General features: G+C 42.2%; 2 protein-coding genes across 8 annotated transcripts in view; one reads left to right on the top strand and one right to left on the bottom strand.

Moving 5' to 3' along the window:
- The window catches only part of LOC133512676 (immunoglobulin superfamily member 3-like), a 43962-nt gene that overhangs the window by 2924 nt on the left and 23107 nt on the right, over window positions 1-17931 (top strand). The gene's annotated exons all lie outside the window — the stretch shown is intronic.
- On the bottom strand, window positions 4806-17847 carry LOC133512560 (hepatic and glial cell adhesion molecule-like). Of its 7 annotated transcripts, none has more exons than XR_009798209.1 (9): window positions 17733-17847; window positions 16889-17185; window positions 14118-14366; window positions 13155-13277; window positions 9838-11099; window positions 8048-8344; window positions 6131-6379; window positions 5876-6001; window positions 4806-5755 (listed from the first exon to the last, which is right to left on the bottom strand). XR_009798209.1 is itself a non-coding variant. In XM_061842302.1 (8 exons), exons 4-8 carry the CDS (start codon window positions 9561-9563, stop codon window positions 5517-5519), a joined length of 948 nt encoding a protein of 315 aa, XP_061698286.1. In that variant the 5' UTR covers window positions 9564-11099; window positions 13155-13277; window positions 14118-14366; window positions 16889-17185; the 3' UTR covers window positions 4806-5516. The 7 variants fall into 7 exon arrangements, 5 of the variants coding, with proteins under 5 accessions (XP_061698286.1, XP_061698284.1, XP_061698283.1 ...); XR_009798210.1 differs by having other exon boundaries at window positions 8048-8241; XM_061842302.1 differs by lacking the exon at window positions 17733-17847 and having other exon boundaries at window positions 9527-11099.

Here is a 17931-nt window from a genome sequence, read left to right as displayed (position 1 = left end):
TTCTGCTCCGGTTCAATGTCTCCCACAATGTCGAGGAGCTCTGTTAGACCGCCAATATGGCGGCGTGAAAATGGTGCACATGCACGATCTCTATAACATGTCTCACAAGTCATTTACTGGAATTTTTTTAAAAATATTGTTGGAAAATATGTGTAAAAATCAGTTAAGGTGTTAAAAAAAAAAAGGCTATAGGTTTGTACCACGCTTAAGAATAGATTTAAATCTATCAATACAGGTCAGATACACCACTTCACTGTAAGGTAGACTTTCATCGGAAAAACGTGAAAGAATGACTTGTACGCACACGCATCTGACTTCGCAATAGTCTCAACGACCGTAATGGTTGCTGCCAACTGAAATAACATGTTAATGAGCATCGAACAGATTTAAAATCATTACACCCAGCTCACAGTTGATGAATCATACCTTGCGTTGTACTGCGTGGTCTTTTGAAAAACCCTTTCTTTGTATTTTCAAAACATGCTGCAAGAACAAAAAGAGAAAATGATTTTTTTTTGGGGACAAAAACAGGAAAAACAGCAATGTGTGTTTCCAGGTTGTGCACACCAACTGTGATAGTTCACAAATTAGCTTAGAATGTATCAATAGCTCACAATTACCTTTGTTTTCTAGTTCTTATGTAATTATTATTTCAAGCACTTTCATCATTTAAGTGACTTTTGTGTTTGTATTACTTTTTAAAAAAATGTTTTTCCTACCTGTACCTCGAAGTTTCCTGCGGAACACACAGGCCAACGTGATGAGCAAAATGAGGATGACAGCAAAAATGATAGGGAGGATGATGGCAAGTAGAGCAGATTTTTTGTCTGCACAGAAATACAAACTTCGTACAAACACCTAATATTCATAGTATATTGGTGATATTCATAATAAATGAGGCGTACCAGTGAAGCAGTCCTTGGCAGTGAATGTAGCACTTTCATTGGTGAGAGGGTTGCTCACGTCGCAACGGTAAATTCGATCATCACGCTCATCCCTGATGGTTATTGTTAAATTGGGACCCGGCTGCCGGTTTCCATGTGAGCGCCATTTGAACTCCACTAAACGAGGATGTTCGGAATCTGTTGCGCACACGAGCGTCGCCCGGTTCGCGTCAGCCATCTCACAGGAAATGCTGGGTTTGGCTATTTTGTCTGCAAACAAATGCGCAGAATGTCAAGTGGATGAATACCAAGTCAAAAACTAGACAAATCTAACGTGAGTACACAAGAGTGAAGTGACAGAAAACCTTATGTGCTATCTCATTTGGATTCAGAATGTAAAATATGGTTTTTACAATTACATGTATCACAGACTATCCCGGTGGATAAAAATGGATTTTGCATTATTAAAGGGGAAATCCAGTGCTTGCATGAACAGTGTATCCAATAGGTCATGTAATATGTACCCCATTTTGACAATGTGATGTTAAATCCTCTCATTTAATCGTGTTTTGAGAAGATTTTTATCGACAATTACGAATTTTCCTGGGCGCTGCCATTTTCTCGAGTCACATGATCTACGTGTGACGTGTACCGTGCCGTTCCAAACGCTGGATGACATGGGACACCATTATGCCCAGCGCTGATTTCTCATATTTATCCTCATCTGATGAAGAAATAGCAGTATCGGTTGATCGGGAAGACGGAGGAATACTTCCATACGGATTTGAACCTGTGGCTTTAATTAATGTTGAATATTTGGATGGTTCTTCGGGCAGAATGATGCGGAGTCTGACTACTCGGAGCCCTACACGCGACATAAGTGCGTAAACAAAGGCCCCCGGGAGCTCCAGGCCGGCAGCCGAGGATGGTTCTTCGGGCGGGAATGACGCGGAGTCTGACACCGCCCCAAGCCGAGCTGCCAGGCGGCGGAGGCAGTCAGCCTCGGATGCTGAGGCTAGGCTAAAGACCTCCGCCGCCACCGAAGGCGGGCCGCGAGCTCCGGCGGCGGGCAGTGAGCCGAGCTTCGACGCCCGGGGAGGCCTTTAGCCGAGCTTCGGTGGCGGCGGAGGCGTTTAGCCGAGCTTCAGCGTCTGGGGCTAACGAAGCGGGCAGTGGTGAGCCATGAGCCGAGCTTCCAGGCGGTGGAGGCCGTTAGCCCCGGATGCCGAAGCTAGGCTAAGGGCCTCCGCCACCACCGAAGCTCGGCTAAAGCCCTCCGCCGCTTGAAAACTCAGCTTGCGGCCCGCCTTGGGAGCTCACTCGTCAAGACTTACAACCACAGGTTCAAATCTGTATGAAAATATTCCTCGGTCTTCCCGATCAACCGATACTGCTATTTCTTCATTAGATGAGGATAAATCTGAGAAATCACCACTGGGCATAAATGGTGTCCCATGTAATCGAGCGTTTGGAACGGCACGGTACACGTCACATACCCACACGTAGATCAAATGACTCCCGAAAATGGCAGCGCCCCTGAAAATTCATAATTGTCAATAAAAATAATCTCAAAACACTATTAAATGAGAGAGCATTTAACATCACATTGGCTTTCCCCTTTAAAGAACACCAATACAAAATAAAAATGTGTGAGTGATGGTAGGGACTAACCAGTTGTGAGCTGAAGTTAGCCCCTGGTTGTTACCTAGCTAACCATTAGCTAGTTTGCATATTATTGAATGCCTGGATGTCAGTTGTGCCCAAAGTAGCTTGTGTAGGAATGTCATTATTATTACATGTTTATTTTGGTTTTGAATGTTCAATAAAGCAATTCAAAGTCCACCTGAGGCTGTTTCTATTCTTGGCCAAGAACAGGCGGCATTACAATTCGCTAACTAGCACTGGTAAGCTATCTTAAATTAGCTAACAATATGTTACCTTGTGCTAGCAATCATAGACGTGCTGTTGCGGTACGTTAGTTCTGCTTCGGAGTGGACGCTTTGCATTTTATCTTCTTTTCTCGACGCGAAATTACACCACACTGTTTTTTGCGGACGTTCGTCGCTTCGTCGGACTTTTTGGGGGTTAGCAAATTCCTCGAGTTGCGTACATACGTTTATTTCGCCAAGATCAAGCACAAATCAACATTTAGAGCTCCTTATTTGTGTTAAAACGTGCATGGTTAGAATACCACACTGACCTATAACCTCCCATTTATACTTTGAACGTTGCACCTGCTTGTACAGATTGACTTCCAGTTCATAGTCTCCGCTGTCTTCGTATGCGGCGTCTTTGATGGCGAGTTCTGCTGAGGCCCAGTCCAGCGTGATTCTGTTCTCGTACGGAGGGAACACGTACTCCTCCATGCCATCAAACAAAACCACTTTCCTCCCGTCGCGCATCCAGAGAATTCTATCAGGTTGTCCAAAAATGGACGGCACCAAGTTTATCTCCTGACCCTTCAGTGCATACTTTGTAACATGTGCAGAAACTGTGGGGGGAAAAAGGGATAATGTATAAATATAAGGTGGTACACAACTTGGTATTGACGCAGTACACACATTCATCTTTTTTCATGGCATTTTTCCTTTTCCCTTCTTTTTTCTACCTTTCTTGCTTCAGACCCACTTTTGTGTATTCTTCCTTACTTTGCTTCAAACTACTTTTCTGCCTTCCTTCCTCGGTTGCTTCCATTAAACCAGTTTCCTCCATTTGAACCTGCTTTTTTTTTTTGCCCTCCTGGTACTTCAGACCTTGTTTCTTCTTTCCTTCCATTCATCCATCCTTCTTTTATGATTTCTTTCCCTTTGGCCAGTTTTTATTCAAGCCCTTTTACATCCCTTACCTTAAACTTTTTATTGTTTTTTTTTTTCCAGACCCTTCCTTCAGACTTTCCTTTGTCACACCTATTTTTAATTTTGCATCCTTCAATCCTTCATTTCCCGTCACGTAAACGGTTTAAGCTTTTTTCTTTTTAATTTCTTAAAAAGATTACGTCTTCCTTCCTCCAGTGGCGGTCCAATATTGCTAGAATCCAATTTCTTTGTCTCTCTTTGCCATTATTCACCCTAGATTTAAAGAAATGCAGCTGTTAATGTATGCCCTCCCCTCCTCAAACAAAAATGAAACTTTGGGGCCACTCAATAAATGTTATTTGTTTTAAAAAATTATGGTCAATTTCGACCTTTGCTGCATTGATTCTGTCATAAACAGTCGTGTTGCAGTTGTGTACTGCTACTTTGGACCATGCACTGACGTGTTATTGTAAATATTAATGGAGGCAGGTTGCATTTTGCATACACCAGAGATTAAAAACACTCGTTTGTACACCCACCAAAGTTCGAGACACTACATAAGTAATAATACCTTGTCGATCTTGAACTCGAATATCATAAATCACGACGGAACTTACCTGAAATGAAAGTACACACGAAATAGACTAAAAGGCGTTGGTGTGCCATGAGTAAACACACGACGAACTTTCACCGATCTCCTTCAACTATTTCATTGGAATTCACTGTTTACTTGTAAAATGCAAATCGAACAAGTAACAAAGCCCTTTAGCTCCTGTTAAAAACATTCAAGGTGTGATTTTTTTTTTTTTTTTTTTCCTTCAAATGTCCAACCCAGGTAATCCGATGACACCTGAATAACAGGAAAAGTCGATTTTCATAATAAAACAGAGCCAAGGATAAAAACCGGACTTTAAAAAAAAACTCAATCATTGAACAAGAGAGTGTTAAATATGTCAACTTTTTCGTAGTTAGTCACGAATTTTTAATCCGCCCCACCTAATGAATTTATTTTGTAGCCTTTCAAGATCCAGATTTTAGTTTGAAGACGTCAGGAAGCTGACGTCTTACTCCACGGTTGGTTAAGCATAAGTGTGATAATAAATTACACTAAGTAGGGCAACAGAAACACAACATGATTTGTTCAAACGGAAGCGCAGAATTTATTTTTTTTGCTGGCTCATTAAAACTTGAACAGAATGAATGAATTCGCTTTGAATTTTAAAGCAAATTCTTGATACGCGTGAGGCTTGTTTAAATGAATAAACACTGCCCCCTACTGACAAGAAAATATCATTGCTGCTTGGTTCCCTTTTCTCTTTCTTTCCCAGAACTTGATTCCTTTTCTTATCTTAGCACTGGAACCTGACCATGATTGTCACTCTTCAGCAAACCATCATATCTGTCGGCATTACTTAGTTCATATCCAGTCACTATTAATGCCCAGAGATGAGTTTTCAGTGACTATGATTTCACATTTTCATTTCATTCCTCACGCATTCACCTTCTCTTCCAGTTAAATTAGGATAAGCTTGACATTCTTTGTCCTCATGAGTGTCGTGGGCGTGCTGGTGCTTATCTCGGGCGATTCTGGGTAGGGAGGTGCGGTGCCACCACGAACTGGTCGCCAGTTAAATCTCACGGGCACATGTAGACAAACAACCTTTCGCACTGACATTCACATCGGTGGGAAATTTAGAGTTCAATCAACCTTACCACACAGGGGGAAACACGCTAATCAGAAAGAGTGCAAGAATAGCGGATAAGAAATAAAGGGCAAAAATATCCACATTTACATTATGTTTTGATGACTTATTTTGTAACATTTAAAATAATTAGATTAATAATTATTTAGAATCAATGGCAGTGGATGAGATAACTTTTGTGTTCCTGTGTCAGAGTGGCAGGAGGTAGCTTTTTTTTTGGGGGGGGGGGGGTGATAATGCTCCTGTCGAGGTTTTGCTTTTGATTGTTGTCCTTGATCCAAGAGTGGAGGTGATTTCTCAAAGGCAGCGGTTTCACCAGTCCTTTTGTTTTGTTTTCTTTTATGGCGCCTTTTCTTGATTGCTTGAAAGCATTCTGCAGAAATGGGAACAATGTTCATATAAATTTAATTCAAATAAACGGAACCATTTCAATAATGGTCATCATTTTTTTTGGCCTTTTGAATATTTTTTTTTTTTGTTGTTGTTTTTTTACCTGAACATCGAAACTTTCGGCGTACCATGTAGCCAGTGGTGAAGCCGATCATAAAGATTGTGATGAAACTCACCCAAAACCCTCCCATATCATCCCATCTGTAAATTACAGGAGCTGGTGTTTGTTCTGCAGAGAAAAAAAAAGTCAAACTGTAATATAACCAAAAAAAAAACAAAAAAAAAACGCATTCAAATTATGTTCAACCACAATTTGATGAGTTCCATTGTAATTGATTTGAACTACGATGACAATTACCTTGGAAGCAGTCCTTAGCGGTGAACGTGGATGTTTCATTGGTCAAAGGGTTGCTCACACCACACTGATAAACCTGATCATCGTCTTCATTGATTAGTGTTATTGTTAAATTTGGGCCAGCCCACTTCTTTCCCTGTGAGTGCCACTTAAACTTCAGCAAATGTGGACAATTGCACTCTGCTGAGCACACCAGCGTCGCCTTGCTTGCGTTGATCATCTCGCAGGATATGTTGGGTTTGCTTACTTTGTCTGTAAACAAACAAAAAAGAAGCATCGGAAAACTGAACAAGTACACACTCGCACAAAATAAGGAAAGTTCTACAAAACACTCCTGTCCCCTGAGATTTGGAGAGTAAAACTGGGACAACAGTTCTTAAATTAAGCACTTGAGGGTCATATTTCAAGTCTTGATACTGCGCAAAAGTATATTCCGGCTGTTTTTAGAAGAGATGCTGGCGGACATCTGGTTTTCCAGCCATTAGGTTCATTATTTTCTCATACTAAACCATCAACATTGGGATAATACGCACCCTGAACAGATAATCATAATTGGTTCAGTCAAGTCTCAGCACGCTCACGTTGAGCGGCCAAAACCTAAAGACATCATCAATAGAGCGCTCGTACGTCGACTCGCCACGGAAACCGCGAGAACGTTGGTAAGTTACTTACTGTACTTTGCCTTTGAAATTGAAAGTGAGCATGCTAGCATGTAGAGATATGAAAAATGTATTCAAAATAGAACATGAAAACAATTAAATACTGCTGCACCAGCAAAAGAGTGGCCTGGGAGTGCAAAACAATACAACAAATTGCAAAAAACGAACATTTCAGAAAACACGGAAACAAAACAAAATACTTTGACATTTCATAAAACACAAAAAATAAAACCTGAGACACACTCACAAAAAGTCCAAATAAATTTACAGTGGCGGAACCCTGGAAAGGGAGGGCCCGATGTCACAGACGTCCTTAGAAATCCCGCGGACCTTTCTCGGCAAGACCCGCCCCGGTTCAAACGTGATTGGCTCCTGCATTGCGGGAAGGTTAGGCTACGCGGATGGAAAGAGATGTCCATGCCAAACAGCGATTGGATACATGGACGCCCTGAACACACGACATATTGGACTGAATCACATTTCTCTAACCATAAAAAGATAGTTTTAAGAGTTAAAGGGGAAATCCAGTGCTTTCCATGAACCGTGTGTAAATAGGTCATGTAATATGTACCCTATTTCCTCCCTCACCGAAGGCCATTAGCAGCGGACGCCAAAGCTAGCCTAAAGGCCTCTGCCACCACCGAAGGCAGCCCGCGGGGCGAACTACGACGTCCGCGGCGGAGGCCTTTCGCCTAGCTTGGGCGTCCGGGGCTATCGTAATTGTGATTTTATAAAAGAAAATTTTTGTTTGTATAAATGATTTTTACAGGATACATTTTCAGTCCAATAGTTGTTTTTCTTACACCATACCAGTTAACAGCCGTTTAAACTGAGATGGCGACACTGTTGCTTTCATGTACATAACAAGACACGGAACTCACATTTGTGTCAAGAAAAAAAAAAAGTGCGTAACATAAAATTTTACAACGATATCAGTGCAGATCCCTAGTATATGAAAATGATATAGCCGGAGAATGTAATGGAGGTACATCCACCTCATCTCAAGGTCAATTTATATTATGAGTTTTCACATAAGCTCTTTACGCCTTACAGCTCCCATTTGATGTTCCCTTGAGCAAGTTCTGTACACCGGTAGCGATCATGCGTCGTCAAGTGCATTGCCAATGAGTTACGTCCATATTGGCCAGATTTCTCTGCGTAAACTTGTCGGCCAGAATACACAAAATAATAATTAATAAACCAACCTTTGACAGTAACGATATTTGTGTAAATCCAAGTACGGATGGAAAGATGAACTTACCGATAACGTCGACTCTAAACTTGATACGCTGATGTTCATCGTTTATTTTCAACTTCAAGTCATAGTTTCCACTGTCTTCATATGCGGCGCCTCTGATAGTGAGTTCTGCCGTGTTGTGATCCAGAATCACCCTGTTCTGGTACGGTGGGACCACGTATGTTTCTTCCGTCATGCTGTTAAACTCGACCACGTTGCTGCCGTCATGTACCCAGACAATGACATTGGGCTTTTCAATTCTGGGTGGAACCAAGTTTATAGCTTCACCCTTGAGTGCGTATTTCAGAACCTGTCCAGAAACTATTAAGGAGATAGATATGCACAGATAAAGAGGATGCATTATAGCAGTGGTTCCCAAAGTCAACCTGGGCCAGGACCCCCAGTGAGTCGTTCAAAAAGCTCCCGGACCGACAACCTCAAGTTTCGCCAATAATGTAGTGCCGGACAGACACAGTTATGCCATTCTGGTACAAAGAAATATTCAATTTTAGTGACCCACGTGCTCTTGCTTTTTATTTTTGCGCAATAAATCAAAACGTGGTTCAACATTGGAAAGGGCAATTCTCACATCATAATGAGCTTCCAGACCATTTCGTTTTTGCATCTTCACATCTAATAAAGAGTTGGAAAAAACCCCACCTGACACTCGTACGTAGGAACGAAGGGAACTGATTTGGCTAGTTTTGGGAACAGTTCCAACCCCTCGCACCAAAAGGTGCTGTTTGGCTTGTTCTCAACTTGTTTACGGATGGCTTCGTAATGACGGAGTTCGATGAGTTCTTCCTTTCTGTCGTCGTCGTCATGGATAGTGTCAAGATTGAAGCCAAAAGGATCTCGAACCCCTGAGTCTTCTTTTCCAGACAATTCATCAGGTGTGAAATATTGGTTAAAAGTTCCCCGCAGTGTTTTCAAATGCTGCTGGATTTTTTTTCTTTGATATCAGCTTCTCTCAGATCGAGGCTGTCAAGTTCTGGGAAATTAGCAAAGTTATCATTTCCCACTCGTTTCTCCCAGAAAGCCAACTTCTCCAGAAAACCTCAGAAAAATATTTTATTATTACTCTGTCTCAGACAAGGTGTCGTGGGCCCCCTGCGAAGACGTTTTTTCACCCCCTGGGGGTCCGTGGACCCCACTTTGGGAACCACTGCATTATAGCGACACATCACGCAGCTATTTCAACACACACCTGTTCAGAGTGTGAATAATTTTTCTATATTTACAGATATACGTTTTGGTTCGCCGCATTTAGAGACTTTTTTTTTTTTTTTTTAACCGTTTACCGAATCTGGAAATAAACCTAAAAATGAACTTGAATGTTTATAAGGATATCTGGGCACGGGTGTATCTGTATTGTGGAGTATCAAATCAAAGTGTATGCAGTGTTGTGTAAGCGTGTAGCCAGTATTTTCTAAACAACGTACCTTGTAAAAATACATTTTAAAAAAAGTACGCGTCAACACGACGTACAATTTCAAAACTTACCGAGTCCGAAAGTAAAAATAAAATACTCCAAGACCATGGTAAAATATTAAAAAAGGTTTATCGTCGATCAAGTCTTGCTAATCTTCGGAATTTCCTTCAAGCATTTGACGCGCCCCACCCACAATTGGAATTGAAAGTAAAAAAAACAAAACACATTGTACGTGCAAAACAATCGTGCAGGACGTTTATTCATATTACAGTCACAAAAATCATCAAGTGCGGTGGTCTATGCATTCCTCTAACTTTTAAGTGTTTGTTTAATGCACTTGAAATTCGAGATTTCAGTTTTAATGCTATTATTTTATTCTTACCATCTCTTCAACGTCCCTGTCCCATCGTGTATCTCACGACTTTAGCCCCACTTCGACCTAAAACTACAGGAAAAGGGGGACGCTCGATTTGCTTACCCTCCTGTCCAGTGTAGCGCCGTTGCTATTTTGCGCACACCCTCTATTTCATGAGCACAAACTACTACTTTGTGCGTATGAAATAACTGTTTCTTACACATAATGCGCATCTTGTAGCAGTTAATGCGCACGAAAAAGTCCCACCCCCCATGTCATGTCTGCGACTCAGTGCAGATCCTATTTACATTAATGCCCAATAACTAGATTCAATAAAGCGGAAATTTGACTTATTCGGGGGTGGGGGGGGGGGGACGACGACGACTACATTTATTTGTGCATTATATAATATTTCACATTATAATCACCACGTCAGACCTGTGATTGACAGCTGACTCCAGCAAGCTGTAACGAGTCAATCGATTTCAATATATCAACTATTGTATAATTGCATCCTCTAAGGAAACGAGCCAAGAAAGGCACTACAAATACAGTACTGTAGTTGTACAAGCAAATACAAGACATGTGATACTGATGAAGCACCCCAGAGCGAACAACGATCCATCCAGCCGTCCATTTTCTGTACTGCTTTGTCGTCACAAGGGTTGCCGGTGTGCCGGAACCCACCCCAGCGTCCTTCAGGCAAGAGACGGTACAGCCTGAACTGCTCACCAGTCAATCGCAGGGGTACACGGACATAGACCAACAACCATTCATACTCACACTTATGTGCAATTTACTTTCCAGTCACGCATGTTTTTGGAATGTGGGTTACCTGGAGGAAACACAGACAGACACTGGGAGAACATGCAAACTCCATCCACGCAGGTGAGGATTTGAACTCTGGACCTCAGAGGGCGTGCAAGAGCAATGGAATTTGAAAATATCAAAATTTACATGACACTTTCAGCCCTTATTTTGTAAGATATTAGTGAGGATGAGGGGTACAAAAACGGAATCACTGAAATCCCTTAAATGGTCCATATATCAATGGCAGTGAACGGGGAAACTTGTGTTCCTGTGTCAGTGGGGCAGGAGGTGCCATTGCTTATTTTTCCCATCTGATAATGCAAATGTCCACGCTTTGCTTTTTATGATTGTTGTCCTCATTGCGCGATGAGTGCTTTGAATTTCTCCAATCAATCTTTGCACACAATTCATTCAAGTGGATCCCTCAGTCGCTTTCTTCTGTCTTCTCCCAAAGTGCCTCTTCATCTTTTGAAAACATTCTGCAGAAATGGAAGAAATGTTCAGACAGATTTATTCGTGTAGCGCATTTCATACACAAGGTGCACTTTACATGATTAAAAGCATTCGATTATATACAAAAAAACATTCGGAAGAAGTGCAATTAAAACAGCCTTTAGTGCAAGAAATATCACTGAAAAGTGGGAGTACTTTCTTTAATCTGGATACGAAAACACTCACACTTGGGGCTGACGTCACCTCTCTTGGGAATTTACTCATTTTTTGCAGCATAATAGCTAAATGCTGCTTCACCATGTTTGCTTTGGACTGTGCACTCCATTATTAGACCTGCTTCAGTCAATCTCAGAGGCCTACTGGCTTTGTATTAGCATTTCTTTCATGTATTCAGGACCTAAACCATTTAGTGATTTATAGACCAGTCGCAGAACTTTCAAATCTATCCTAAAACTAACTGGAAGCCAGTGTAAATACTTTAGAATTGGAGTTATATGCGCTGACGTCTTTGTGCTAGTCACAACCTGAGCTGCAGCATTCTGAACGAACCGCAGCTGTTTAAAGCTCTTTTTGGGGAGCCCAGTCAGAAGACCATTACAGTAAGTCAAGTCTACTTGAGATAAAAGCATGGGTGAGCTTCTCCTGGTCTGATTTACACATGCAAGCCTTCACACTAGATTTGTTCTTCGGGTGGTAAAAGGAAGTTTTAGTAATTGATTTGATATGACTGTTGAAGGTCAGGTCGGAATCTATCGGCGCACCAACGTTTCGGACTATGTCCTTGCTTTTTAAAAGGTAGTGAGTCCAGGTATTTACAAACAGCGATTCTTTTTTCTTTCTTGCCAAAAACAATTATCTCAGTTTTGTTGTGGTTTAGTTGAAGGCTCATCCATGTATTTACCTGCTTTAGACAGAGGCACAACACCTCAATTGAACTCTTGTCATCAAGAGACACTGGCAAATATAACTGCGCGCCATCTGCATAGCTCTGATAGTCAAAACTAAAGTTCTGGAAAATTTTACCTAAGAGTAGCATATACAAGCTGAACAGGAGGGGTCTAAGAACTGACCCTTGAGGAACCCCACGTCATTGCCATTTGTTGAGATTGAGCGCTTACAATGGTTAAAAAGTAGATCCTTTCCTCAAGGTAGGACCTGAACAATTTAAGGACTGTTCCATTCAGTCCTACCTACATTTCCAACCTGTTTAGCAGTATATTGTGATCTACGGTATCAAAAGCCACACTGAGATCCAGTAAGACCAAAATCGGCACCTTTTCTGAGTCTGTATTCAATCTTAAAACATGTAGCGCTTTGATAAGAGCAGATTCTGTACTGTGACATGTTCAGAAACCTGACTGAAATTTTTCAAAAATCCATCCGTCCATTTTCTTTGCCGCTTATCCTCACGAGGGTGGCGGGAAGTGCTGGAGCCTATCCCAGCTGTCAACGGGCAGGAGGCGGGGCACACCCTGAACTGGTTGCCAGCCAATTGCAGGGCACATGGAGACAGACAACAGTGGCACTCACAATCACACCTACGGGCAATTTAGAGTGTCCAATTAATGTTGCATGTTTTGGGGATGTGGGAGGAAGCCGGAGTGTCGGGATGAAACCCACGCAGGCACGGGGAGAAGATGCGAACTCCACACAGGCGGGGCCGGGATCGAACCCAGGTCCTCAGAACTCTGAGGCCGACACTTTACCAGCTGACTCACCGTGCCGCCATTTTTCAAAAATTCCATCTAAATTCAAGACCTTGCTGAGTTGATTAAAAATAACTTTCTCAACATTCTTGGCTATGAAAGGCAGGAGATTGGTCAATAAATTACGAACACAGAAGCGTCCAGTGCCCTATTTTATTATTATTTTTTTTTTAGAAAAGGTTACTTTATGAGTTTGAAGGAAAAAGTGAGCAATTGATCATTTGTTGCAAATCAGCTAGCACCAATTTCACAATAGTTTTCAAAAAGTCAGCTGGTATTGAGTCAAGACAGCTCGAAGGATTGACTTGAAATAATCAGGACCATTTCCAGCATGCTCATCATGTCTGTGGGTCTTGTATGCATGTATCTTTTTACCTGAACATGGAAATTTTCGGCGGAATAGGTAGCCGGCAATGAAGCCCAACGCAAACGTGACGACGAACCACAAAACCGGTGGGGTTTCTTCCCTTCTGTAAAGAACAGGAGCTGGTGTTTTTCCTGCACAGAAAACAAAAGCCAAAAGTCGCTATACATGCATTCATTCGCCGTCCATTCCGTGTATCTTCACTCGGTTCATCGGCGTGATTGAGCCTATCTCGGCTATCTTCGGACAAAAGATAGGGTACACCCGTCTGAACTGGTTGGCAGCCAATCACGGGTCCCATGGAAACAAAGAGCCAGTCCCCACTCACATTCACACCTATAGGCAGTTTTGAGTCTTCAATTAATGCTTGCTTTTGGGATGTGGGAAGAAAACTGATGTCCATGGAGAAAAAAAAAAAAAAAAAAACATGCACGCAGTGGGATAACATGCAAACTCCACACAGGCAGAGCTGGGATTTCAACCACAGTCCTCAGAACTGTGAGGCAGATGTGATAACCAGTTGGTCACCGAGGCGGACATCTCTACACTATTGTCAAAATAGCGTTCAAATTATGTACAACTAAAGCTTGAACATTACAGTTCCATTATCCATCCATTTTCTTTGCTGCTGATCCTCACAAGAGTCACAGGAGTGCTGCAGCCTATCCCAGCTGTCAACAGGCAGGAGGCAGGGTACACCCTGAACTGGTTGCCAGCCAAACGCAGGGCACAAAGAGGCACACATCAGTCGTATTCACAATCACACCTAGGGGCAATTTAGAGTCTCCAGAACAGACATTTTTTTGGGTGGGATGTGGGAGGAAATCGGAGTGCCCGGAGAAAACCCACACAAGCACAGGGAGAACGTGCAAACTCCACTCAGGCAGGACCGGGATTTGAACCCCAGACCCCAGAACTGTGAGGCCACCACTCTAACCAGTGTGTCCAGTTTCATGATCGTGGATTATAATTACCTTGGAAGCAGTCCTTAGCGGTGAACGTGGATGTTTCATTGGTCAAAGTGTTGCTCACATCACACTGATAAACCTGATCATCGTCTTCATTGATTAGTGTTATTGTTAAATTTGGGCCAGCCCACTTCTTTCCCTGTGAGTGCCACTTAAACTTCAGCAAATGTGGACAATTGCACTCTGCTGCGCACACCAACGTCGCCCTGCTTGCGTTGATCATCTCGCAGGATAAGTTGGGTTTTCTTACTTTGTCTGTAAACAAACAAAAAAGAAGCATTGTAAAACTGAACAAGTACACACTCGAATCGATATGTACGCTTTAAATGTTGACATTTTTTTCCTTCGTATTTTGATTTCATTAAAAAAAATGAATAAGAATTGTTGAACAAAAACAAACAACAAATAAAATAATTTTCATTTTAAAATGTAATATTAAAGGGCCACTGTCATGAAATGCAGGATTTTTAGTATGTTATGTATGTGATGAAAAAAACGGCAGCCGACAAAGACCCATGCGTTATTCACCACAAAACCTGATTTTGACGTTTACAGCTTTTTGTAACTCTCGCCATGAAAATCCTCTGGAGTGATTTGTTTTCGAGAAGAAGCAGGAAGTGACGTAAAGGACAGAAGCGCCCCCAAATGGATCGTTTGTTTCCATTAGTTTTACCTCCGGGAAGGTAGCTTGTTGTTCCTTCGTGTTAGCCAAAATGCCGGTTCGTTGCATTGCTGGATATTGCTCGAACACACGCGAGGATGGATTTACCCTTCATAAGTTTGCAAGAGACCTGGTTTCTCGTGAAAAATGGATTGCACGGGTGCAAAGGACGAGAGCTTCGTGGGTTCCAGATGACAGGTAGGTGTGTATTCAGATACTAAAATAAATAATAGTTTGGGGCGGACCATGTAATCGGTCTCTCATAACGTAACAAACGATCCACGTACGTATGACAGGCGCGCTCATGTGTCGATGTGTGCGTCGGACGGCGGGAAGGAAGAACGCCGCCGACAAAGCCGCACTCAGCCGTGCGCAACGATAACGCCGTAAAGTGCCCCGGCTTGACGGTGTTGTTCATCGCGGACGGCGGCAGCTATGAACAACGCCCTAAAGCAGCCCAGCTCGGCTCCATGATAAGCCACCTCCGCGCCGAAAATGAGCCACACCAGCCGGCTGCGATGACCCGCGATGGCTCATCTCCGCCGCGGAAGTGGATCGGACGGGGAGGCGGTTTGGCCGTGATCCGCATATCATCTGAATATGGCTCAAAACAATAGGGTAATATTGCCCCGATAACTTCACTCGTTTGTGTGATGTTCTCTTCTTCAAAAAGAGCTTCCGTGTCAGAAGGGGCGTGTTCGTCTCCCATAGTAGGGTCCTCCGCGTGTTTTCAATGGCGAATGTCCGGGGTGACGTCACGGACAGGAGATGCAGCCAATATGGCGACCACTTGGATGTCGTAGAATGACACTTCTGCAACTTTGCGCATTCATGACGCGCTCTCCGCTCATATTTATTTTTTCGTTTATATATTGAAGTCAATAATGTTAGGAATGTATTTTTCATTACAATATCCATTTTAGAATGTTTATAGGGATGACACTTGGCCTTTAAGAACCAAACAGAATTAAATTGATTTATGATCATTTAGTGATTACATAAAAAAATGACATGTACCGAAGTGACTTTTACCGGCCTCTTAGCGCTGTGCTAGCGTGTTGCTCCTTTGTTACTGGTGTGTCTCAGTGACATTTACCAGTAAATTTTATTTTAACCGGGGCCCTGTTAGCGTGAGCATTAGCGCGGCGCTAGCGTTAGCGCTCGCGTTAAACGGTGTTTCCTTTACAAACGTACTCGGTGAGGCTTGTAACTGGGTGTCGGCCGGGAATTACGATGAATGCTTTTTGGGTCACATTAAATAACGGTGGGGGGGGGGGGGGGGCTACTTTGCACCGAGTTCGACTGAGGCGCATCGTGTTAATCATGATTTTATAAAACATAAAATCTGAGTTTGCATGGATGATTGATTTTGACAGCAATTATTTTCATTCCTGTGGAGTTTTTTTTTTTTTTTCTTACGCCATGCCAGTTAAACTGAACTGCGGCGGTGACGCTGATACTTTTCTGTAAATAACACAACGCAAAAACTCGCATTAGCACGAAGAACCAAAAATGTGCGACACACAAAATTCACACCGATGTCAGTGCAAATCCCCAGTATGTTATTGATATATATAAGATAGTATTTTGACGATATTATATAGCCGGAGAATGTATGGCGATACATGAATATCAAAAATACCTTTCGATCAAATTTTCATCTGGGAGTAGCATCGTATAATTTTAAATGGAGTAGTGCTACAATATTATTGGAATCGGTTTTTTTTTGGTGGGGGGGGGGCCACTACAAAATCAAGATTTAGCATTTACCTCACCTCACCAAGTCTTGAGTATTAAGTCAGAATTATTTTACCCTACTAGCTATTTGAAATGTATTGATCAGACTTTCTCTCACTTCATAGTCAACTTCCCGTGAGTTTTCACAACAGCTCCTTACGCCTTACGGCTCCCTTTTGACGTGCCCTTGAGCAAGTACAACGGTAGCGATCGTGCGCCGCCAAGTGCATCGGCCAATGAGATACGGCCACTCACTCATTGGCCAGATTTCTCTTCGCAAACTTGTCGTCCGGAATACACAAAATGATAATTAATAAACCAACCTTTGACAGTAACGATATTTGTGTAAATCCAAGTACGGATGGAAAGATGAACTTACCGATAACGTCGACTCTAAACTTGATACGCTGATGTTCATCGTTTATTTTGAACTTCAAGTCATAGTTTCCACTGTCTTCATATGCGGCGCCTCTGATAGTGAGTTCTGCCGTGTTGTGATCCAGAATCACCCTGTTCTGGTACGGTGGGAGCACGTAAGTTTCTTCCGTCATGCTGTTAAACTCGACCACGTTGCTGCCGTCATGTACCCAGACAATGACATCGGGTTTTTCAATCTTGGGTGGAAAAAAATGTATTTCTTGACCCCTGAGTGCGTATTTCAGAACCTGTCCAGAAACTATTAAGGAGATAGATGAAAAGAATGCATTATTGAGACACGTCACACATTATTTTTCGACACACATGTAAGTACAATGCGAGTACCTTTTGCAAATATGAGTAATTTGTCTATTGTAGTAAGAATACCATGTTAACATGACTTTCAATTAAGAATATCTTTTGCGTTTTGATTCACCACGTTTAAAGACTCGTGTGTTTTTTTTAAACTTACCGAATCTTGAGGTAAAAATAAAAGTACAATTAAATGTTTCTAAGGGTATCTGGCTGAGGTGGGGCAAATAAAAGTATTTGGAGTGTTGCATAAGGAGGCAGGCGACACCTTGAACTGGTTGCCAGACAATCGCAGGGCACATCGAGACAAACGGACGCACTCACAATCACACCTCGGGGCAATTCAGGCACCGGGAGAAAATTGCAAACTCCACAACGCTTGACAACTGCGACAACGTGACTGCCGTTTTCTAACAAAGTACTTTCGTTTTTAAAAAAAAAAAATGTTCTATTCACAGCGACCGCATCGTTTTCATTTGCCATTTTAAACTTACCGAGTCTGGAAGTAAAAATTAAATACAGTAAGGCTTGTTGGAGGACCATGCTTAAATATTTAAAAAAAAAGGGTAATCCTCGATCAAGATCGAGTGGGAGTCGAATATCACCCCCCCCCCAAAAAAAAAATAAATCTAAATCGAAAGTAAAACGAAATCCGATGTACTTTCAAAACAATTTCTAATGATTTTCATTCAC

Source organism: Syngnathoides biaculeatus, chromosome 14 (genome assembly GCF_019802595.1).
Source record: "Syngnathoides biaculeatus isolate LvHL_M chromosome 14, ASM1980259v1, whole genome shotgun sequence".
Lineage (NCBI taxonomy): Eukaryota > Metazoa > Chordata > Actinopteri > Syngnathiformes > Syngnathidae > Syngnathoides > Syngnathoides biaculeatus.
The sequence above is the reverse complement of the archived record's forward strand: the minus strand, read 5'-3'. Positions and strand labels throughout refer to the sequence as shown.

Coding starts and splice junctions, on each gene's coding strand:
- LOC133512560 (XM_061842299.1), bottom strand. CDS start 17,540: ATGTGCCCTGCGATTGTCTGGCAACCAGTTCAAGGTGTCGCCTGCCTC. Junction 17,186..17,398: donor TATTTTTACCTCAAGATTCG/GTAAGTTTAAAA, acceptor TCTCCTTAATAG/TTTCTGGACAGGTTCTGAAA. Junction 6,002..6,130: donor CGCTAAGGACTGCTTCCAAG/GTAATTGTCATC, acceptor TTTTCTCTGCAG/AACAAACACCAGCTCCTGTA.